Genomic DNA, 24,874 nt, shown 5'->3' on the forward strand with positions numbered 1-24,874 from the left:
TAATTTACTGGTTTTTGAATATCTGAAAATTTACTCTTCTAAATGAGAAAGAGACCCTGGATCTTGAAAAAGGGTCTTTTGGGATAAAGATTAATAATAATAATAATAAACAACTTTATTTTTACAACACTTTTCAAAGTAAAGTTACAAAGTTACATGACCAGAACCAGGAGTCAAACATTTCAGGAGGTAATGAGGCAAAATAAAGTCACATTGAAGTGAGGAAGAATCGGCTCTGATTGGTTGTTTTCATTCGGGCCCGGTGGATTCTTGTAAACGCCGTTAGGAGTCAGACGAACCAGATGTTCTACTGTCAGGATATAAAGAAAGTTTCAGCAAATGTGACAAAAAATGCTTTTAGAAAAATGAACTTTAAGGCTTCTGACGGCACCGATCTTCTCTCACATCAGCCTACAGGACGAAATAAATAGTTATATTTATTCACATTAATCTTTTGTCATTTATTGTTCAGCCGTCAAACAGAATATTGAATATATCTTTGTCACAACCCTTTAAATAACAATTCTGAGCAGCAGATCTTCTCTTTGTAGAGGCTGAACTGAGATTATTGTTGATTAAACAATTGTTTGATAATTGTAGATTAGCTGATTAACGTTAATCGTGGAGAGAGCGACTGATTGTGAGCCGATAACAATTTGATATTTCCGTTGATTCAGTCTTTACCTTCTGTCTTCAGGAGGAGCTGTCGAAGCAGATCTCCAGTCTGATCCACAGCTTCCAGGACGTCGATGGACGTAAGTTAAAGTTTCCCTTCCGTTTAGATTTTTTTAGTAAAAGTATGTAAATCAGGTGATGACACCTGAGGGAGGGAGCCGTGTAGTTCTCACTACGATGACGATGTTTCCTGCAGAGTTCCTGTACATGGAGAGCTTCCTGCAGACCTTTAAAAGGGAGTGGACCGGCATCGACCGGCTGCGGATGGACAAGTTCTTCCAGGTGAGCCGGACACGTACCGACCCGGTTCTACACAGACCTCAGTGGTCACTTAAGATGTTTTTAATTGCTCATAAACCCAATTACTGATTTTTTTTCTTCCTCTCTCTCTCCCTCTCTCTCTCTCTCTCTCTCTCTCTCTCTCTCTCTCTCTCTCTCTCTCTCTCTCTCTCTGTCTCTCTCTCTCTCTCTGTCTCTCTCACACACACACAGCTGGTTCGCTTCATGTTCAGACAAACATTTGAGATGCTGAAGAGGAAAAAGTGGGAGAGCAGGTAATGTATTAAAACCTTGTCTATAACAGTGGTTCGTCCACTAGGGGCCGCCAGAGCTTCACGGGGTTTACGGGGTACAGTTGTGATGATTTGGGCTTTTTTGAATCACAATTTTCACAAAAACTATTAAAATCATGAAGATTTAACATTTTCTGGTGAGTTTTGTACCAAACAATTTGGTTTTTATAAATCTGCAGCACTACAGTGCTTCATCATAAAGCTGTTTATTCATATTCCATTTCAATAATATTTAGATTCATTCTGCAGCTCCAGTATGTATAAGTGTTAGAAATTTCAAAATACATAATACAGACAGAGAATTGTGTAAAAACTTCCTAAAAATATCAAGAGAACGAATCTCTGATCAATATTCACAGGAAATAATCAAAAATTCATCCAACTCTGGTTTTATACGAACTTCCTGCAGTTGTTTTGTTCACTGTTCTACTGTTGCTGTTATACACTGAATATAATATGAAATGTCCATATTATAGGTCACTCAGGTCGCCACTCAGGTCGCCTCTCACGTTGTTGTCATTTTCTGTCTCAGTGTGGTCGGCAGGTTTCTGGAGCTGCTGACGGTGCAGGTCCTGCAGAGCGGCAGCGGAGCGCCCAGCGGGCTGCAGTTCCACATCCTGGACCTTTACATGACTGAGCTGGCAACCGTGGGCTCAGCAGAGGTAACGCCACCGCTCCAGGCACCCTGTGTCTGTAATAAATAACAGGCAGTTGGGGGCTGACATTGAGATCCAGGTGTGAGGCGCAGGTGTAACGGAGGAGCTTTGATTGGAAACCAGTCTGATGGTATTGTTTTTCAGTGCCTCCGGGGGGGAAATGGCACCTTGGAGAGTAAAGTTTTAAAACTTAACACACATCAGGGTGATAAAATCACAAGAAATAGTGATAGTCACATGAACACACAAAGAAATAAACACATCACTCTCAATTTAAAGCCCGTTAAGTTCTGTGTTTGGCGACATATGGTCGATATTTAACGGTGGATTCAGATTAAGGAGTCCTGATGATACTAGTCCTGTGTGAATGGGTCTGAAGGCTCATATTTACTGCAGGTCACTCACTCAATACGGAACTAAGTGCTCAGCAGGTGACAGCGATTGATCGAGCTCTCCGACTCGAGTGCGGCTGTTAGTCTATTTTCTCCTTTTTAATCCGTCAGGAGGTTTTCAAGGTTGGAGTGAAATGTTTCTGCTCTCGTTGATGAGATGAGGAGTTCCTGGATCGATGGCCGATAGCCACAGGGAGGCTCTCAGGAGGCTTAATCAATCAAAGTGCCACTTTTAAACAATTAGACATTGAGAGCTTCTGTTTAACGGACTCATGTTAGAGAAATGAGTTGTTCTTATTGTCAAACTCATGAGGTAGACATTTCTTGTTTAGAAGTTAAATACAGTTTGATTCTCTCTATGGGAAATATGATATAGTCCTATGTTAATGTATTTCTAAAACACACTAGGGTTCTGTCACACTTCTGACGTTGGATTTTATGATGGACGCAGGCAGGTTTTTATTCTTCCATTAAGGTTTAGTTTGCACAAGCAGCTCTGGAAGCACCTTGACCTCCACTGTTCCCCTGAAAATCGTATTAATTAGATTTCACACTGTGGAAACTGCGAGCTGAGTGAATGACTTTCATTCTCAGAGTCTTACAAAGCAGCGTGGAGGAACTCATGGTTGCTGAGTGTTCACACAAGGTCCTGATCTCAGGGTGCCTGTTAAGCATGGAGGCATTGCAGCCAGGTAGAGGGACACATAGATTTAAATAGCAGCAAACATCACGACATCTGTAAAAGAAGCTGAAGCTGAAAAGAGGAAAGGATAATGAACTCAAAATTCACCACAGACGACCTCCAGAGACCCGACTGAAGGTCCTCTGACTTTAAATATCAGTGGAAATCTGTGGTTGGATCTTAAAAGAGCTGTGCATGCAAGACTCCCCGAGAATATTACAGAACTAGAAGCTTTTCACAAAGAAGAATCCAAAATACAGAAACTGATGATGGATGAATGTTTTATGTTCTGTACCCTCGACAGGCTGTTTACATCTGTTCTGTATCTGCATTGTACATCGACGATTTAATGAATTGTCCTTAAAGTGCCGCCTCACAGAGTTTTGTCCTGTTGTGTAATAGTTTGAAGGCTCTTTGCTGTTTTTCCCAGTAGATTTTAAACTGATCACGTATCAAACTGTTGTCGTAGTTTTCCAGTAATCAGTAAATCCAGCAGATGATATAAGAGCTTTTCTTTCCTCCTCACAGCTCACCGCCGATCAGAACTTAATATTCATCGAGCCGTTCTGCAAAACCGCCGCCAAAACCAAAGAGTAAGTCCACGCTGGCTCACCTCACGTTTAATTTATTGTACTAAGATTATAAATGTGTAATAAAGTTACCACAAGTGACTAATTTACAAGTTAAAACACGTTTCTGTGATTGAGGAACAGTTCAGAGCGTCACATATAACATAAAGTGATGTTGTCTATGTTCGATCTGCCCGACTCATCTGCTCCTTCGATGTCTTCTCTCGCCAGTCGGGGTCTTTTCAGAACCATCTGCAGCAGCATCTTCAGCGCCATTATCGACCAGGCTCCCTTCGCCATCGACGAGTTGATGAAGGAGGTGAAAGCGGCCTCGGACTCGGACTCGGGACAGGCTTCTGAAGGGGACGACGGAGAGGAGCAACAAACGGCGAGCAAACCGGTCGGCAAGAAGAAGACGGGGAGGCCGATTAACGGTACGGAAACTGACTGTTGATTACAACATAAACTATTTGCTCTATAAAAAATCTGTTCCAGACACAGATTCACTAATTACCAACGCTAATGGCTGTTCGCTCTGACTAGCAGCACTGTGGGAATCTACTGTGTGCTGACAGACTACTACAAAGCCACATGGACTCCTACAGTCTGTTCTTCCACCACTTGGTACTTTTGTTATCCTCCTTTTTTTAAGGAAAATCTAAACTACAAAATACTGTAGCATGAAATCCTACACAAATGTTAACTCACACTTTGACACATTTTGACAAATTAATTTGAAGATAAACCCTTGTTAACAGCATGCTCATGTTAACTCCTCCCTGTTTAGGAGTCTTGGAGTTTGGATGGTCTGCAGTAGCTTTACTCTCATCTGTGATCGACAGCTCACATACCTGCAGGCCGTCTCGCTCATTAATACTCAAAATCGAATCTTAAACAGACTGTAAACATACAAGATACACATAGACTGAAGAAGTCTGTCAGTGAGTGAAAGTGGGAGCTTGCCGTAGAAATACAGCATCAAATATTTAGTAAATTGGTTTCTTTGTTTTCAGGCAAGAAATCAACTGAAGAAGAAGAAGACGAGGAGGAGGATGAGGATTATGATGATGATGATGATGATGATGAGCTTCTTCACTTGGAAGACTCGGACTCAGAGGCACCATGTGACGAAGACATCGGACCAGTCCTACAGGTGAAGTCTTTTTCTCTTTTAAAGTCATGAGATGTCTGTACAGTTCACCCTACGCAAGCTGATTATTAGCCCGATCAGCCTGCATCAGTAATCAATACTCACATTATTAAAGCATCAATCAGACTAATAACTAACAGCAGTCAGAGTCAGACAATCTTATCAGCCTTCAGCAGTTAGCTAGTGTTTCTGTAGTGGAGACTAAACATTAACAATGATCCATATTAGCAGTTTGAATCCAACTAAAAGCTCCCTGCACCAAACTCCCTTTAAGAAATATCACATTTTAACAATTCCTAACATGTTCGTAACAACACGTAACTCTAGAAACACGAGCTGAAGGCCGTCATATGTCCACAGTCTGACTGTCAATACGGGATCAATATCATCAATAAATATAAACTGTATTCTGTATAAATTTACATTTTGTTGCCTCAGCCTCGGTTGTCGCTGGACTCTTAATTTCTCATTAAAATAAATGCTGGTTGGTGGATCATCATAAACACGCTGAACCAAACAGATTCATCACGCTGCTTATTCTCTGCACATACTCTTCACCTTTATTGTAGATTTAGATTACAATCAAAACTAGTTTTATGAACTATAAACTCTTGTTGTGTGCTTAATAAGTCGCACTGTCCTTGAACACACCATCAGAAGTCATCGTCTGTGTGACTGGAGCCGACGAGGCGTTCGCTGTGGAGAATAAAGTCTGTTCATTCTCAACCTCTGTGTCTGAACTGTACTTTCTTTCTGTTTTACAATCACCATGTTGGACTCAGATGTTGGACTCACGCGATGCCGATAAATCGTCTAATGCCGTGTTTGTTTGTGTGTTTTGTTTTTCCGTAGTTCGACTATTCGGCTCTGGCAAACAAGCTGTTTGAGTTAGCGAGTCGCAGCAGCACGCCGAGCCAGAACAGACAGAGACTCTACAAAATCATCAAAGTGTGAGTAACCCGACGCTGTTTGTTTGTGTGTGTTAAAGAGGCAGCGGCGCTCTGATGGATCCACAGTGCAGTGCTGTTGGCTTCCACACTGGGAGACGTAATTAAATGTCAGTTTAAGGGAACTCTGCCCTCCAAAGGGAAACTGCAGTAACTGCAACTTTGGTACTTTTTAAATGTCTCTTTTATGTTGTGAGAGATTGTTTGAGTTCAGTCTCGCTTTATCTTAGAGAAAGAACGAGGTAAAGATTGAATTAACTACAAAATCCAACCAATAAACTGCAGCAAGTGCAGCTTCAGTGTCTGTAAATCCTGAATTCTGCACAATTTCAGGACAACGTTGAGCCGACTGTAGCACATAGTAATTATAGGTTGGATGTTATTACTGTACTACACAGATTTTATGGTCAAACTGTGACTGTAGAAGACTGTAAATAGGTTAAATGCAGTTTCTGTAAAAGTAAAACACCATTAAATCTCACAGCAAAGCCTTTATTTATACGGCATTTGAAGTTGTTTGTTTATATTACAGACTGTTAATTGCACAGGCCTTCATATCTCATGGTAAACTGCTTCTGTTGATGGTAAAAACTTGTATTTATACGGTAAAATATGGAATAAAACTCCAACAGTACAAATGTCCGTAATAGTACCGTATTTATTACAGAAAAAATCTGGCAACCACAGTAGTTCTAGTTAGACAGGACAATGTATCACTGTGCTAATTAAAATAAGTGTACTACTCTAACTCTTTTTCTTCGTCTCTCACCCTGTTTCGGTGTTTGCAGGCTGCGGGACCTCAGCGAAGGCATCTTCCCTCAGGATGAGTATCCGGAGGAGGTCTCCACAGACGAGGATGACGACATGTTCGGCAGCAGGAAGAGGATGAAGAGGAGAAAACCTCGCATGGAGGAGGAGGATGAGGGAGACGCACCAGCATCCAAGAAAAGTAAAGGTACCAAAATGTTTACCTGCCGTCTATGCAACGTTTGAACCCACATTGTTACCATCCACTGTTTAGATCTTGGTGCTTTTTAACTCTAGATTTGAACCGGATGAAGGATTTTAGTCATCGGACGTCTGGATCTTAAGTTATCAGAGAAACAAGCTGAGCTAACGTTAGCAGCAGCTCGGCTCGCAGCCCCTCACTATAAACCTTCTTACTTACAGTCTCTGGTTTCGTGAGCGAGATGTTCACTGTGTAAAGAACTTGTGGAGGTCGTGTTATTGGATTTATTACCCATTCATCCACTGATTTGATCTGGAGAACCAGCTCAGATCCGTCGGCTCAGAGGTCGTAATCAGACATTCAGCTGTGTAATTACGTTGTGTGACACTGCTCAGGTTAAGTATAGCTTGGACCTGCGTACAGCAGCTCTCTCAAGTTTCAGGAACTATTAATTGGAGGAAATATAGGGCTCTCGATATTCAGAGGAAACACTACTGGGGGTTTATTCATCAGTTAGCGAGGCATTCATACCTCATAGAGTCTGTTTTTATCAGAAATGAACTGAGGTACATTTTCATCTCTCTGCATCTCATAATTTTACTTGTGTAACATGCAGAATTAAAATCATAATTAACTGCAGCTGGTGTTAATGAAGCCCTGAGTCGTTCCTTAAAGGTTCAGTTTCTCTTTCATGATGACTTCCAGGTTAACTGATCTGTGTCTCTCTTCCCTCAGGGAAGAAAAAGGAGGCTTCCACGCCCAACAAGCAAAACAAGGACTCTGCACAAGATGACGCAGAACCAGCAGACTTAACCACGAACCCTGAAAACAAAAAGAAAAAGAGAAAGAAGAGGAAGAAGAAGAAGAAAGCAGCTGGCGAGGGGAACGCTGAGAAGTCTGAACAGGAACAGATTGTGGATCAAAGTTTGGTCAAAGAGGCCGAAGCAGAGACGCAAAGCTCCGTCTCATCTGTAAAAGTCACAGAGGACGCCGTTCCGGAGGGTCGGTCGGAGGCTGCTTCAGTTACGGTCTCAGAGGAAACCAGTGAACTGACTTCCTGCGCGGCCGATGGCGGCGAGGACCAAACCAAAATCAACACGAAGGAGGAGCCGGCAGAGAAGAAGCAGACGAAGAAAAAGAAGAACAAAGGCCTGAAGGCGAACTCGCAAACAGAGGAATCGCAGGTCAGTGCGACACCCGATACTGACGCCACGACCGCCGCCGAGAAGACGAAGAAAGGTCTGAAGAATCTGGAGGAGGTTGAGGTCAACGGCGTGAGCGCAGAGGAAGACGCCACCGCTGAACCCGAGAAGCCGGTTGATTGTACGACGCCGGGCAAAAAGAAGAGTAAGAAAAAGAAGGCTGAAAAAGCGGCAACGGTTGAAGTAAAACACGCTGAAATCACGTCAGTTGGCGAGGAAGACGTCACCGCTGCGCCGCTCGAAAAGAAGACAAAGAAAAAGTGCAAACAGGAGGTCGCAACACTCGAAGCCTCATCTGCTGCAACGCCACTGAAGAATAAAAGGAGAAAGAATCAGAAAGAGTCGGAAGAGGATGGCGTGGCGGTGGCGGGAACCCCTCAGGTGGATGCTGAGGAACTGCCCATCACCATGACAACACCAGCAAAGAAGAAGAAAAAGAAGCCGTCGGAAGCCCAGGTGGAGGAGATCAATGATCAGACGGTCGGATGTGAAGATAAAACAGACTCTTCCTCCGGGAAGACGGCCAAGAAGAAGAAGAAGAGGAAGATCCCCGTGACGTTCGAGTTCGAGGCTGATGAGCTGGAGGCGGCGGCGGCGGTCAACGGCGTCGCAGAAGAAAAAGTGACGACTGTAAAGAAGAAAAAAGTGCTCCGCGTGAGTGTTTAATGTCGTTTAATGTTTCTAAATAACGATAAAGACTTTATTAAAGGGCCATCGCAGCAAAACACAGACACAATAAATAGGAAATAAAATCTAAATGTAGCATAAAAATAGTAATGTTTAACTCTTCCGGACATAAAATGGTTGCAGGAACCTTAATTTTTAAAAATAAAATGTAACACTGAGACGTCATTGACTTGTAAATTCTCCGTGTCAGGATGCCGGAGAGCCGTCAACTCCTCTGAGCTCTAAAAAGTCCCAGAGGAAGGCGAAGACTCCCGCGGGGTCGGCTTTCATCACCTTTCAGAGCGGCGCCGCCGTCCCGACGCCGCTCTTCTGCAAAACCAAGGGAGGCTGCTGCACCCCGCCGTCCAGAAAGAAGGTACAAGTGATGAAGAGTTAATCACACAGATGTTTGAGGCAGAGCCGAGCAGCTGTTATAATCACTGTATAAATATTCATTAAAGGCTAATTGAACATTAAATCCAGTTTGTATTTACAGTAACGTCTTTATACTGATTCTGTTTCCTGTCTGTAATGGTTATTGTAATTATTATAGTAATTTCATCCTGCAGTGCTTCCCAACCTCGGGGTCAGATGATTAATAGTATAATGATAAAGTAATAGATATGTGTTACAGTCCTTCAGACCTTGAAAGAGTCATTGAAACGCCTGGAAGTTCATTAAAATGACAGAATATCCTGGAAAATATTGGATTATATTTTTGCCCCTCCCTCAGATCGGCTGTATTTAGTTTGAAACTCCACTGTTTGTAGGATTATCTGTGTCAATACTCGTTCTACTGGTAGATTACAGGACTGTTTTTGATAAAGTTCTGTTGTTTATTGTCCAGAAAAACTCCTGGAAAATGATTTCTTAAGAGGAGATTGAACTCTGATTCTCAGAAGATCAGTGGAAATGCTGCATGCAGCCTATTAATGATCAAATAATGGCGGTTCCCAAATTAAATCTCTTGAAACCAGCAGTGAAAAAAACCAGCTGTGGTGAGAACAGCAAGTTAAATGTGTAAATTATATGAACGTTTGTGAGCAACTGCTGTCCTGTTATGTGAAGAAAAACTCCTGGAAAATGATTTCTTAAGAGGAGTTTGAACCATAAAAACGGTTATTTTAACAAAAAGAAAATGACATCAGGGCACAATTGCTCACTTCACAGGAGGAAGGTGTTCAAAGATACAAACTGAATATCTGGAGCAGCATTAGATTATATAAACAGGATAAAGGTTTCTCTCCCGCTCTTTTCTCTTTTATATGATTTATGGTTTATCTCATTAGTGCAGCAACATCAGCTGTGTGGTTTCTACACTAAAGACTCTGTAAAGATAATGAAAACATATCAAACTATTATTGATTTAATATCTATGTCACTGAATTCATAAATGTACAATGTGAAATCTGTATTTATGGACATTTTGTTTCCGTCTATAAGTTAAATCTGTTCCTTGTTCTGACAGTTTGATTGTTACGTTGATGTGTTTTGATTCACTGAGATTAATTGATTGATAAAAAAAAACAAATGTTAAAGACTTTGTCCCAAATTGATTTGAGGAAACCTTCTGATATGTCTCAACTATAATGAATCCAGACTCCTTATTGAGCCCGTCTGCCTCTCTGATTGTCGTATTGTTTGTAACAGCGGATTTATTTTCTGTTTCACAGAAGACTCAAACTCCCAAATCAGAATCCAAAAAGGTGACCTTTGGCCTGAAGAACAATAAGACAGCCGGTAAGAAAGTGGGTGCAGTTTGATATCGATGATAAAGACGTATTGAAGCTGCTGCACGATGTCAGTAAACCGTCTGTACATTCGTATTCTGCAGCCTTGTTTTATCTGAAGCAGAAGTGAAAACTCGTCCATAAGCTGTTGGATATCTTTTGTATTCTAGATGAAATTGATGGTTCCTCAAAGTGTCCAATATGTTTACATGTGTATAATCCAAACTCACAGTGAAACGATGACTATAAAGAAGACGTTTCATCAACAGGAGAATAAAATAAGAGATAAAAATGTTCCTTAAATTCAAATTTGGCCCAATCAACTCTTAAATAATAATAATAATCATAATAAATCTCTTTTCTGAGACTTCCTTTTATTGTTTCTTTCCATCTTTTGAACAGATGGACTTTATAATTTGAGCCAGTTGTTTGCTTAATGGCTGCGATTATATTGATTATTAAGTGTTCAGTACAGATGCTGGTGATTTTCCCAGATTATCCACTGAGTTATTTTTCCTAATAAACATCCCCCAGTGACATTTCTTGTACCTAAATGTCAGAATGATTTTAAAAACTGGGCAGAAAATGTTTTTTTATGTGTCTCACCATGTTTTCTCCAACAGTGGTTGCATTAGCGTTGATCCCAAAGTGCTTCACGTAAACCGAAAACATCAAAAATAAACTGCAGGGAGACAAATAAAGTAAAAAACCACTGATAAAAACCTCTCACATTACACTGAATATCTTCTTTCTGTCTCCCTGTCCCGGTGCAGAGTTTAGGAAGACCGACCGCAGCCTGCTGGTGAGTCCAGACGGGTCGTCACGAGTTCCCTTCGACCCGCAGCAGAAACCCAAGTTCGGGGTCTTGAAGTCTCCGGGGACGCCGCTCTCCAGCAAGCTCAAAAAGACGGCCAACGGCACCAGGAAGACCGGCCCGGGCGCCCCAAAGAGCACGCCCAAACGACGGCCCACGGCGGCGGACTTCTTCTGACCGCCGGTGAACTCTTTAACGGACTGATCTCAAACAGTTTTTGGAGAGATGATATATATAGAAGTATTTTTATGTTTATCTGATGTCAGTGTTGCTTTCTGCCTTCCTAGGGTGACGTTTTAATAAAGTTGCTCATTCCAGTTTTTCCAATTTTTATCCAGTTTGTGTGTGAATCACTTTGATTAATGTGGAGAAAGTATATTTATAGAAACATTTTCATATTTTTTAAGGAGAAAAACTTTCAAAATTTAGTCAAATTCATTAGACAAATAAGTAAAAACAAAGATGGTAAAAATGAACCTATAACTTTAATAACTCATCAGAAAAAGCTCAGTAAACCGTTTCCTGATGAGTTTCTGGTCTCAGTCTCTAGTTTCAGTCTTCTTCCATACAGCATGATGTTCATTTAGTAACTGATGGTCCCATTTAGAGTAAAACAGACCATAAAGCAGGGTATGCTTTAGGGCGGTTGTTTAAAGACACACATGGCTGTTAGCTTCAGGGCAAAACATTTCTGAAGTTGTTGTAATAATTGTATAAAAAACGTCCTAAAAACTCATCTCTGAATAATATTCACAGGAAATAATCAGCTCACGGATGCATACATGCAAACATAATTACTTGTTATATAATGTCATCGCCTCGTTGCCAACCTTCAATATGATACAAGCTTAAAATATAAATGAACACATCCGTCACTCAGGGCCTCTCAGCAAAGAGTCAAACTCTTTTTATTTTTGCATTTCATTGACCTCTGACCGCCGTCTGCAGGACGATAATTAATGTAGAGCGTTTAAATGGCTGCTTGCGCCGAGAAAAAGTCCCCAGATGTCAGAGACTCTTCAATATCTAACACTCATGAATCATGTTTGTGTATGTTTTAAAAACTGGGCCATGGCTAATGTCTGGTGCTGGTGGGAGTGATAGCTTGACGTCACACATCAACCAATCTGAGGTGTGAAGTCGGTGTGGGATGAAAGTGGGACGAACATGTGATCTGCTCTAACACATATATCCTCGGGGGGGGGGTTCGTTCCCCTTCATGATCCACGGATGGAGAAAATAATCCAACAACCAGCTCCTGTATCAGAATTATACAGTCCAGTAAAGAGAGTTCTGATTATAATGAACATATATTACTTAAATTAAATCAATTTAATAGAGATATTTCACATTTATGGACAAAATACATGCAGGCATGTTGCATGAAGTTTGATCCGGAGTCTGCAAGCTGTATTTTATTTTGAAAACTGACTGGTTTCTTGTAGCGTTTCCTGTCTGTGTTCCTCTGGGAGACCTTCAGTACTTCTTAAAGAGGTTATAAAACAAAATAAATAATAATTCAGCCGGACTGATTTGAGTTCTTCTGGATCTCCACTTTATATTCTGATAAAATTACAGTGCACCGCTGTTATTTTATCAGAATATAAAGTGGTATAAAATAGTTTGTGAATGTGTGTATTTGAATATTTCTGCTTTCAGGGGTCCATAAACAGTGTTGGAACTGCATAATGAAAGGAAATTAGACACAAACTTCTCAACTTTTCACATGTTTGTGAATAAGCTGTAGAAAATATTAATTTAAAAGACATCAATGCATTTTTTATTTTAGGATTTTATCCCCAGAAAACACAAGTCTGCCAAAAAGTGAACAAATAATGATTAATAGACGCTAAAAGAACAAGACTAATAGTTGATTTTAAGCTGTAATATTAAATTTAGTATAACTGTATAATGTTTAATGAAGACTGTTTGGTCAGAAGCATAAAGTTTCTCATTATTCAACCTGGTTTCATGGGACCGGTTGAATGAATTAAATTAGGTAAATGTGATGTTTTAATTCTTTGAGCGTGGAGGGAAATGATGTTGAAGGAATCCGGGATGAGAGTCGGGTACAACCGAGGACAAAACACAAGTTTGTTCCCTTCCAGACTCGTTTTAAAGGTTAATCAACAGGATACAAATGTTCCACTTATCAGAGAAAACACACTTTCGTAAAGACAGGAGGAGCCGGACAAAGTATAAATAGAAAAGAGCCTCAGGTTGTTTCCTCTCTTGAGTCTCAGGCTTTCAGGCATTCACTCACACTTATTAATTATTGCCTTCATGCTGCTGCAGTGAAGTTTATTGTTTCGTGGTCACTGTGCAGCAGGTTGTTGAGTCCCAACACTTATTATTATTTTAATACCAAATAAATCACATTTTCTGAGGCCTTAACAGTCTCAAAAACTCATGAAACTTCTACATGCCAATATTCAGTTCATAGTGTTAGCGCCACCTACTGGCAACAGGAAGTAAGCCTTGTGTGGCTATTTTGATCTGATTTATCCTCCTCAATGTTACACACTCGACCTTTAAAGTACTTTTTTACTTGAACTCTACATGAAATCAGAGCATGTGTCACATTTTGTTTTTACAAGAAGACAAATTTATCTGATTTTTGATGTAAAAATACAAGTAAATTGAGTTTTTGTAAATTTTTTTGGCATAAATAGTTAAATAGATGAACAATATAACTGAGGATGTGATCTTAAAGGGGTAAAATTACATTTCTCAGTTCATCTGGACTTTAAAGAGAGCAGAGAAAAGCTGCTCAATTACTCCAAAACCCAACTGTCTGTTACGTTTCTTGCATTAAACTTTCTCCTTTTTGATGCACTCAACAATTTCAACTATTAGTCCCTGACATATATTACGACTGAAGGAGCCCCTTCCATCTGTTCCTCCAACCCAGGTGTCAAACTGATTCATCAAGCTTCTTAATAATATAATCCTGCTGAGTCAGAACCGTCACCTGGGGCAGAATAATGGTTCTTTCTCTTTTTCTGTGTTCTCACTTCATACAACTGTCGGTGAAACAGCATTAAAATGAGTTATTGTTCCAGTAGGATGTAATGCTGCAGTCTTTCTTTTACATTAACTGTCAGAGGAACAACAGGACGCTGACTGCAGTTCACTTAACGACCACTGGTGTCACTATAAACAACTGTTCCCTGAACCTTTAGGCTGCATTGAGCTAATTAACTAAATTAACTTAAAATGTAACATAAAATGCCCCAAAACCTCCTCAGCTGCAGGCAATTAAAACACAACTTTATCAGTTTTATTGAGACAGACAGAGGACAGTTTTCCAGATGTTGCTAAGAGAAGCTAACTGTCGCTAAGCTAATTAGCGTGCAAGCCGGTCGAGTTCTGGGGAAAAAAAATGTCTTCATGCAGCTGTCTAAAAATATCTCTGAATGCTGTCACTGTAGGAGCTAACGGACCTTTTACAAACCACAGAAGAGAAGCCAGAAGTAAATTAAAGTACGTTAAATCTTTATCAAAAACATTAACACCCGACTGAACATCAATCGGAGTCTCAGGAGCCAGAAACTGGGAGTGCAGGGAACCAAGAACCAGGCTCTTAACAACATCATCCTTTAGTTTTTCCACCACACGCAGAGAAAACTAAAGATTAAATGTCAGATTTCTGCTTTGTGCTGCTTTTGATTAATGTCAGAAAATACTCCGTCAAACAGTTTCAGAGTTTACGTGAATGACGAGGATCGAAGTCTTTTATGTTTTCTTGGTCTGTCCTCTGAGAGTTGGCTTTCTAACACAAATGAATAATATATCGTGTTTTCTCTCTTCTTCAAGCTAAACATTATCCAGAAACCTTTCTCAATAACTTACCTTAGAGATACTAAAAAATAAAACCCTGTAATGCCGGAAACATGAAATAATTACCAGAAAATTCATTTTTTTTAATATTGAATTTTCTGACAAATTATAAAAAAAAGAAATTAAATAACAATTTGCAAATATGAGTTTTAATTTGTGTCATTTTTGCTTCATCCAGTATTTTTGTGCAAGTTTGTTTATCTTAAACAAACAAAAACGTATAAACGTATCTTCCACGGTGGAAGAGGAACCTTTCACTTAGTTTGGTTCACAACCTCTTTTTTTGTTCACAACCTCTTTCTTTTGCATTGTGGTCGGTTTCTGTCCTTGTTCAGGCAAAGATGGACCTTTATTACATGTTTTTCTTGACTTAAATTGTTCAAAATTGGCAAAAATATCCTTGAAAAACCACTTTGTGGGTCACTGATTGATGACAGCCATTTTCGTTACAGGTTAAAGTTCAGTGCTTCCTCACCCTTTTTCCTTCAGTCAACAGATTCATAACTTTAGAATTGGACCATCGACCGATTCATGGTACTTTTACATCGATGTAGGCGTCAGCGTACCGACGTAGCTGCATCTATAATGATAAATCTTTACACCAACACTCGTTATCATTAGTCCCATTCATTCCTCAACCGTTTGCATTCTCCATTGCTCGCTGCAGTAAAGTTACGCATCGACTCTACTGAAGCTAAACTCTCTAAATGTTCTCGACCTGTGACGCCAGTTGTCCTAAACTGGTCATGTGTTCTGGTCTCATTCAAGCTTTGTGTGAAGAATATAGAATGCCAATAAATATATTCGTCAAACAGCAAAACAAACACGAACCACACGAGAGACTTCAACTCAGAGCCGTTCAACTTTCCTCACCGCGAGCACGTCTGTTACTGTTTGTCATTCAGCCTGTGCAGCAAATAACCAGCAGACCGTAAAGTGCCAGGACTGTTTACATCCAAACACACCGCTGGGCCGAGAGGATTCACCTGTTGCTCGTTTTTTGTTGGAGAAGGATTTCCCGTGATGCTTGTGAGCCGCTTTCATCTGATCTCAGGTGGCGTGCACAATGAAAGCGGTTTTCCAATCAACAGGCTGACGGCTCGTGAGAGCTGATGAGGAGTTGGAGGTACTGCCACTGTGGCTGCTCTTCGCCGCTCCATCATTCACTAATAATAATCCCTCGCTGCTGGAAGAAACTACCAGGGTCAAGAATGCATGAAAAGTGTATTTACTTTCCAAACAGGTATCGTTCACGCCACGCGTAGAGGAGATGACGCTGTAGCAATGACTGAGCTCTCGAACATGTGGTTCTTTTGAATGTACAGTTTATTTCTTTTAATGCTTCCCTTAGTGCAACACCGTCAACTGAGTGTATGATTTCATTCTGTGACTTTAGGACACTTCGGGGCAGGCGACCTGTTCACCGGAGGTCTTAATCAGATTATATGAATAAAATATATTGAAACAAAGAACAAGAACAAGTCTTTATTTTTATTGCAAGTAGACAATAAGAGTCAAACTAGCTCGTCTGCCACAAAGCTGCTTATTGCATCTTGGCTGAGGATTGCGACCATGCGGTCATCAAGGGGATGAGCGAGCGCTGTGGGGTCGATCGATTCTTCTAATCTCCTCCAGGGTTCGAGGCTCGGAGCTAACGGCGTTCACTGCCTCTGTTACCGTGTTTTATTCTGGTGTTCCCACTGCTCAGGGATCCCAATAACACCAACAGATCCACCATTAGCTCAAGTTCACCACCAGTGAAATATCTTCTTATATATTATAAATTCTTCTTTTTTCGATGCTTCAGATATTTTATCCTCAAAACTTAACAAATGTGTTTCAGTGGCGCTTTCTAGTAAATCATGGGAATGTTCGTGCAGCTGCGTATGATTTCAGGATGATTGAGACGTATGAGGGAACGTGGAAACAGACGTACGTATGCATGTTTCCTGTTTTGTGTGAACGCAGATTTCTACACAGAGTTTTATGAGTTTTATGCATCTGGCTGCAGTACTTGTTGTCAGCTTGGAGGCAAATGAATTGCATTTCCTGTGGCTGCCTCACAATAAAAATCACCTCACGCTTTGCCAGTTGGACCACTTTAAGTCGCAGCGGTGAGAAATGATTTTGCATTACAATAACTCAGAGCAATCAGTGACAGACAAACATTAAAGCTCCCATATTTTACACTTTACAGGGTTATATTGGAAGTTTTGACATCCATAGGAAGATTTATTTTGTGCTTTTAAGGTAGCAGATTGTAGACTACCTGGACGGTGCTGGGTGCATATAAAAGCTTGTTTAAAGTTGCAGGTACTGAATACAGGCTGTGCATTCCTCTGAGGATTGAGCACTTTAACAGTGTTTCAGTCCCTTTAGGGCTTTTTCTGGGATTGTTGCAGCCTAAAATGTTTGATATCACAGCAGTTTTTCTAAATAACTGCAATGCTTCTCAGTGTTTTAAGGCATCACTGGACAAAAAGTACCTGCATATCTTTATAAAGTTTATAAAGTTTCACCAAACGGAACAACCTATAAAACTGTGTGATTTTTAAAGGGAGTCTGGTGCTGATTTTGCTCAGGAGGACAGACAGACAATCTGAAATGAGGAAAACAGATCGTTTTAACTGACAGAAAGACCTGCGGCTGTATATCAGTCTTTATCAGTATTTCAGAGTCGTGGTTGAAATATAATATGGCTGCTTTTCTACCTATAAGAAGTGAATCCAGCTCTGCTCACAGAGCTTATCTGCACCGTCTGTTATGTTGTTAATATTGGGCTGAATGAGCTGCAGAGATTTGGATCATTTTTCATTCTGGAAGTGTTGAAAAAATGAAGAAACCCAGCAGACAGTTTGTCCCCGCGGTGCCTCTCTGTTCTTACATCAGGATCCAGAGACTCAGACACCAGTCCAGACTTTGAAATCGACAAAGTGGGGCACCAAAGCCTCATAAACACACACACACACACACACACACACACACACACACACACACACACACACACACACACAACACACATTCAGCACTGCCACAGGACTGTTTGAACCTCCTTAATATCCAGTTTAACGCTTCGGTTTCCCCCTTAAGTGACTTATTTCACTGTCATGTGTGTTTTATATTATTTTCAGCTCTCTATTGAAGCTGCAGCAGTTTTACATTCAGTCAAATATTCACTTACATTCCCTGCATTAAATCCTTGCATCATTCATGCATCATTTTATACGATTTTCCCCCAAAATTCGAGCTTGGTATCTTTGGAAACTGCATGCAACAGCAGTTTCCTGTTCTTAATTTAAATAAATGTTTGAGATACATAAGAACAACTGTTTGTACTGAGCAGCAGACAATAAACACCTCATCTGAAGGGTTGGAGAAGGTATGCAGAACATGTCCAAAGTTTAAAAAGTGTTTCTCCTCAACTTTCCGCAGGTTCTGAGATATTTTCTGTCAGACCAGAGAGGAACAAATAGAGGTTTTCCAGCAGAATCTTGCAAATTGACTGAAAAATACACTCACATAATAGATCTCTTCCCCTTTCCTGCTCCCTGTGGGGTGAAATTGCTTGAAATGTCACAGTGAATGTTTCTCACTGCCACACAAAAACCCACATTTGCACATATTTCTGTCTTTCACTGACTGAACTGAAGCTTTTTAAATCAGGTTTTAGTTTTATTTCTGACTAATTCTTCGTTCCCACCAAATGTGGATAAAAAAAACCCTACAAGCAAAAGACTTACTTCCTATTTCCAGTAGGGGGCGATATGAGTATGACTGAATATTGTCATGTAGATGTGTTCAGGGCGGGACTCTTATCAAACGTGTGAAGTTCGGTTGAGATCAGACAAAGGATACTGAAGTTATGACAACTTCCTGTTTCATGGTGAAATTCGGCGACAAGCCATGCCACTAAATTCAAAATGGCTGACTTCCTGTTGGGTTTGCGGTATGGGTCTGAGAGTTTTTTTTGTTTGTCTTGTCATGATACATGCGGGTGCTGATTTTTATACGTATCGGTGAAACTCTCAGGGGCTGAGAGAGGAAGTGCTGAAGATTTTAGCTAATCAACCAAACTCCATTCAGAAAACAAGCATTTTAAGAGTTGTTTGCTTGTCGTCTTCCAGCCTATCATAATGTAGTTATTTCAGCATCTGTTTATTGACATTAAATCACAGAAACATGCTCATACCACCGCTGTAAACCAGATTAAAGGGGGAATATTCATGTTTAAAGGATCCAGCTGTGGTGCTTCGGGCATCTGATGCTTTAACGCTGTGTCACGTTAATAGATGGTAATTGACTGAATGTGTTAGCTTTGATTTCCACTACAGAGCACGTGGAGGCATTCAACATTAAAGGTCTTAAAATGACACACACAAATCTGATTAGCATAAATTAACTTTAAGGAAAGGAGTTCCAGGAAGGAGTCGAAGGATAATTAGACCCCGATCCGACATTCGGCCAGCTGGCACTGATCTGAACACAGCGCGATGCTCCACCAACTAATGAGCAGCCGTAGTTCATGTCGTCATTAACGGCACAGTTCACTCTCCACGGGATCGGAGCTCAGACTTTATTGGATTTATTGAATATAACTGGACTGATCTCTACAAACCACTGTCGGGCAGCGGCTGTATCCGGGCTTCATTTTCATACATTGGGAGGAAGTGGAGACCTCCATCTTTTACATATTGATTGTACAAACCTTATACTTGATGTAAATGGTGTTCACATCCATTACTCCAATCCTGCCACCAGGGGCATAAAGAAATACAAAAAACTGTTGTCTATAACAACTATACTATAAAATAACTATAAAAAAAGCTGTTATTTTGTCATATACAGATATGCAACTCTGATTAATGGGTAATATGTATGTTGAAAAGTCCAAAGTAAATTGATCATGTGATAAGATAATACATTATATAGACGCATATGTCACTTTCTTATCTTTAAAATGTCCAACTCTTCCTCACAGGTTAGTTAATGACAGACAGTCAGTGAGTGTGTCTGTGTCCAACTCTTCCTCACAGGTTAGTTAATGACAGACAGTCAGTGAGTGTGTCTGTGTCCAACTCTTCCTCACAGGTTAGTTAATGACAGACAGTCAGTGAGTGTGTCTGTGTCCAACTCTTCCTCACAGGTTAGTTAATGATGTTACTGAGTCAATGTGAGCAGATTGTGTCTGTAGATTGAAGAGAATCAGAGTCTCACTGATGGTGGAAATAAAGGTTTTACTTCCTTAAAACAGCCGTTTTTTGAATGGAGTTTGGTGTGACAGTGTGGAGCAGAGGGGATTTGAACCTTAATAATTCCCATAAACTGAGCTGACCTACCTTCTAATAATGAACCTTGGAAACAGACCATAGACTTATTTGTTTTATTGATGTGGCTTCATTGATCTGTTCACACTGAGGTGTATCATTCAGCAGAAAGCATCCCTCTCTCTCTCTCTCTCTCTCTCTGCTGGTTGCCATGGCGGCAAAGAGCGACCTCGGAAACAATGACAGCTCCAGATAAACTCTGTAATAACTTGGATTCGTTCAGCCGGATGTTCTGTTCACGTAGCGAATAAAATCTATCACACAAGTCAAATAAATATGTGTAGTTGGAAATTTATGTTAAAGTGTTTGTATCACGTCTGTCCTGAGCTCCAGTTTCTGCCCCAACAGTTGGTTTTTAGGTATTTTCAGGTATTTTTAATGGATTTATTCTGTTTATTCTTTACTGCCGGTAGCTCGGTCAGCTGTTCGCAGCTAAGCTCAGTAAGTAAGAAAACCACCTCGCTGCTGGATTCACCATCAAACACATTTGAGTGGTTGATCTAGCAGTCGGAGCTCATTTGTTTGTGCTTGAGAGACTTTAATGAGCTTTTATATTAAATGAAAAGCTCCCAGAATTCAGTTCTGTTTGTCGTCTTTGTGCAGCAGCATTAGGAGCTAATTAGCGGCTTTAAGTCGAGCTGCAGTGGACGGACCTCTCGAGACACAATGCCGCTTGATTGAAGACTCACAAAGTTCCCTGTGATTATGTGGATCTCCCAACAGATTTATTAATAAATAAAAAGGATTTATTTCGGCTCTTCAGAACTCCAACTCGGTTATTTCCAGATAGTTAATCTTTAATTTGGATGGATGCCCTGAAGTTAGCTGGAGTCTCCCTCTTCATCTACTTTAATGTCTTCCTCTCAATAACATCAGGAGTATAATTAGTTCTTATGATTGGTGGCGAATATATTAACAGTGTGGTCACGTACCGCTGTGAGACTTTACATAACGTCCCATTTATTCTCTGTTTTCTGTATAAAATAAACACATTTTACATAAATAAAAGTAAAAATACAGAAAAGTTATTTCTTTTTTTAATTTTTACATTAATACATTTATATATTTATTTAAATAAATAGATGTATAAATACATGAATACATTTAGAAATACAAAAATAGCAATTTAATGACCAAAATATATTTATTTTTCATTTATTTATGTATTTATTTCTACATTTAATTAAGTAATGTGTTCATATATTTCCACAAGTATTTATTTAAATACAGAAATAAATGTAAAAATACATAAATATCCATTTTAATTAGCAAAATATTTGTATTTATTTATTTCTACATTGATAAATAACTTTAAGTACAGAAATGGTCTTTTCGTGTATTTAATGTGTGTTTCCTTCCTACAACAACAGATTAATATTAACCTTTCAGTGTCTCCTCTAACTGGAGGGCTGATAGCAGACAGGTGAGCAGGAGGAGGAGGAGGAGGAGGAGGAAGAGGAAGATGAGGAAGATGAGGAAGCAGCCGTTACAGGAGGAGATATTAACTGAATGTGGTTGGATTACACATTTAAAACCACTGAGGTAGTGTTGACACTTAAAAACTGAAATTCATAAATAACAAATGAAGGTTTTTATGAATAATCCAAATAAATGTACATTATTTAGTCTCTTAGATAAATTACAATAACTCAATTTTGCCTTTGTGTCTCTGACTCAGTGGTTTTGTCGTTTCTTTTACAACAATGACTACAGGAAGTATTGATTTCCAATATGCTATCACTCGTTGCTTTGAGGTTTTGCTATTGATCTGTTTCCTCTGAGGTTACAGTTATTATGTGATATAATTGATCCTTCCTTGTAACCTCAGTCAACTTCCTCCCTTCCTGTACTCACATATGCTATAAAACCCCATTACATACATAAAAGACAGTAAATGATTACATTTAATATATTTATTGATTACATTTAGTGATTACACGTTCGGAATCCTTAAAATGTGATATTTCTTAAAGGGAGTTTGGTGGAAGATCTGAAGTGACATCTGTTGGTGGATCAGCTGTAAGCCGGTTTCTGTTTGCTCTCATATCCGCTGTTTAAATCCCAGGAAGAGCCGACAGTTTACCGCCGTCTGTGCAGCCGCTGACAAACTATAATTAATAAAAACCTGTTATTTCAGATGAATCCGCCCGCAGTGTTTAAATGGGAATTAATGAGTTTTATCTCAGGTTTATTCTGACCTGGGACCTGTTAGACCACAGTTTATGTAATGGACAGAGCTATGAAGTGTCTTAAACCTGCATTCTGTGTAACGGCCAGCAGGGGGCAGCTCCACTGGTTGCAATAACACTGATACCATTCAGTCTTATGGAGAAATGAGTCGACTTCTCAGTTGATTTATGAGCTCAGTAAACAGTTTCCTGATGAGTTTCTGGTCTCAGTCTCTAGTTTCAGTCTTCTTCCATACAGCATGATGTTCATTTAGTAACTGATGGTCCCATTTAGAGTAAAACAGACCATAAAGCAGGGTATGCTTTAGGGCGGGGCTACCTTGTGATTGACAGCTCATTCTCAGTGAGTCCGTCCAGATCAAACTGTCAAACAGTGCTGATCAGATATGGATCCAGATTCTGTTGTTGACTATTTCTCTATTAAACCAGGAAACGAGTTGTTTTTTGTTTTTAAAATAAAAACCAGGAAAAGAAAAAACCACCCGGGTTGTTTTTCTTCCTCTAATGATCCTTTACAGAGAGAAATTTAACGGAAACGATCAGTTTGCTTTGTTTTATTAAACGGGAAACAACCAAAATCAGGAAACTCTCAGTTTTTTCTGATTAAAAAAAGAAAAAAGAAAATTGAAAATGACAAAAAAAAACTTGTTTTCTGTTGTTTTGTTTAGAAAATAAAACACAAAAAAAAGGAAAAACGACATATTTTGTTCCCCATATTTATAAATGGTAACCCGGTTTTTTCCTGGTAGTGTTCAGTCTCTCTCTCTCTCTCTCTCTCTCACTCTCTCTCTCTCTTCCTCCCTCCTCTTCCTCTCACTCTTTCGGATGAACCTCCCTCCCCATCACTCCCCTCTCCGCCGCTCGGTGAGTCGCTCCTCCCGCTGCGCTCTCGGATTTTAACCGGAAAGATCCTCCGGTTGAAGTTTGATCCGGTTTTAACCTCCGCGGACGGATTCAGGGCGATGTGTCTGACACTGAGGCAAGTACTGAAGTTTCCTCCGCATGCTCCTGCAAAATAACACCGATATTATCCTGTAAACTGTTCATTTATTATAATATTAACGTGTTTTTGTCCTAATTATATTAATCCTGTAGAGTCTCTGCAGGGATATGTGAGTCTGAGCTCTGCAGATAGTCACTCTGAAACGAGATAATGATGCTCTCTCAATTAAAATCATCATTTAAGGTGTTTCAGGAGCTTTTTCCCGCAGATATTTCACGCATGCATTGTTTTTTTCCCACGCTTTCACGCACAGGAACCAGGTGTAAGATGTTACCGGAGCCTTTCTCCCCGGTCACCGCACTGCTCTTCCTCTCTGTGGCACTACCAGCTGTGTACTGTGAGTATTATCAGCCCTCTTCCACACCTCTTCATCACCTCTTCATCACCTCTTTATCACCTCTTCTCTCCCAGGCTTTCATCAACTCTATCATTTCCAAGTCCAATATCTGTCCCCCCCCTGCGGGATATATATACATGTACATTTATCCTCCATGTCGGTCATATGTGATCATTAAACTGGCACCCAGAAACCCCTCCACTTATTATTATTATTATTATTATTATGGGCTGTTGTACAGGTTGTAATCACAGCTTTGTTTCGACCTCCCACACTGAAGTTACTCCACAGATTCAGATTAATAAAATGTAATCAACTGATACTATTGACACCCAGCAGCATTAATTAAAATGAGCTCCACCTGAACTGACTGAATCAATCATTACAAGCCGATAATGTAATATAATATATTATACATGCGTTATACATTTTACTGTGAGTACGTCCTCATGATTCAGATCATTTACTTAAAGGTCTAAAAAATGTCTGTAAAACCAGGACAGTAAACTCTAAATAGGTTCAATATCTCATTTATTTATACAGCAACTAAAGGAATTTATACATATTTTATACTACAGAAAACCTTTATTTACACAGAATTTAAACAAAACGGTTCATTTTGATGGTAAAAACTAATAAGGAATAAAACTTAAAATCAACAGTACTATTAGTTATTTATTACAGTTAAGTTCTTTTATATCATCCTCATCCTCTGACTCTTCCTCTAGTTCTTTGGTTCATACCTGTAAAACAGCCTCAGGTGTGCTCTTGCTGAAGCCGGTCGGTTCTTTGCTCTTCTTTCAATAAACAAAATACTCACCAGCTCCTGCTAGCGGCTGCTACGCTAACCTCGTTAGCAGCCGACGTTGTTGTTGAACATAAACCAGTTTACCGGTGTAAACAAAAATGGATGCAGTCTCCGTGACGTCCCCCAAAGGTTTCTGAAGAGCCGTTGTGAAACTCAGTGTGGTCGACTCTGGCCGTCGCCATCGTGGAAGTCTCGACTCCGCCTACCAACCCAAAAATGGGCGGAGCTAAATGAAGCTCCAGAGACCAAAAGGCTGTAAACGTGTTTATTTCTGCTGTAAAGTCGGACACTTTAATATGAGGCCTTATGGAGACTGACTCACTGCTGGAGCCAGCCTCTAGTGGACGTTAGAGGAACTGCAGCTTTTAT

General features: G+C 40.0%; 2 protein-coding genes across 13 annotated transcripts in view; one reads left to right on the plus strand and one right to left on the minus strand.

Annotated features, from left to right (window-relative positions):
- Positions 1-11,337, plus strand: part of LOC127365113 (ribosomal RNA processing protein 1 homolog B) — a 14,161-nt gene extending 2,824 nt beyond the window's left edge. The window contains exons 3-15 of one of the 2 annotated variants that reach the window (XM_051402853.1): positions 698-755; positions 872-957; positions 1,168-1,229; positions 1,780-1,909; positions 3,506-3,570; positions 3,778-3,980; positions 4,560-4,699; positions 5,549-5,646; positions 6,432-6,592; positions 7,328-8,448; positions 8,672-8,836; positions 10,134-10,200; positions 10,964-11,337. In XM_051402853.1, the coding sequence (XP_051258813.1) occupies positions 698-755; positions 872-957; positions 1,168-1,229; positions 1,780-1,909; positions 3,506-3,570; positions 3,778-3,980; positions 4,560-4,699; positions 5,549-5,646; positions 6,432-6,592; positions 7,328-8,448; positions 8,672-8,836; positions 10,134-10,200; positions 10,964-11,181 (2,574 nt within the window). In that variant the 3' untranslated portion in view covers positions 11,182-11,337. Of the gene's footprint in view, positions 1-697; positions 756-871; positions 958-1,167; positions 1,230-1,779; positions 1,910-3,505; positions 3,571-3,777; positions 3,981-4,559; positions 4,700-5,548; positions 5,647-6,431; positions 6,599-7,327; positions 8,449-8,671; positions 8,837-10,133; positions 10,201-10,963 lie in introns of both variants that reach the window. The other variant, XM_051402851.1, reaches the window with a different exon arrangement.
- Positions 1-24,874, minus strand: part of ifngr2 (interferon gamma receptor 2) — a 139,032-nt gene that overhangs the window by 47,311 nt on the left and 66,847 nt on the right. The gene's annotated exons all lie outside the window — the stretch shown is intronic.

The sequence above is a fragment of the Dicentrarchus labrax genome, unplaced genomic scaffold (assembly GCF_905237075.1).
Source record: "Dicentrarchus labrax unplaced genomic scaffold, dlabrax2021, whole genome shotgun sequence".
NCBI classification, from domain to species: domain Eukaryota; kingdom Metazoa; phylum Chordata; class Actinopteri; family Moronidae; genus Dicentrarchus; species Dicentrarchus labrax.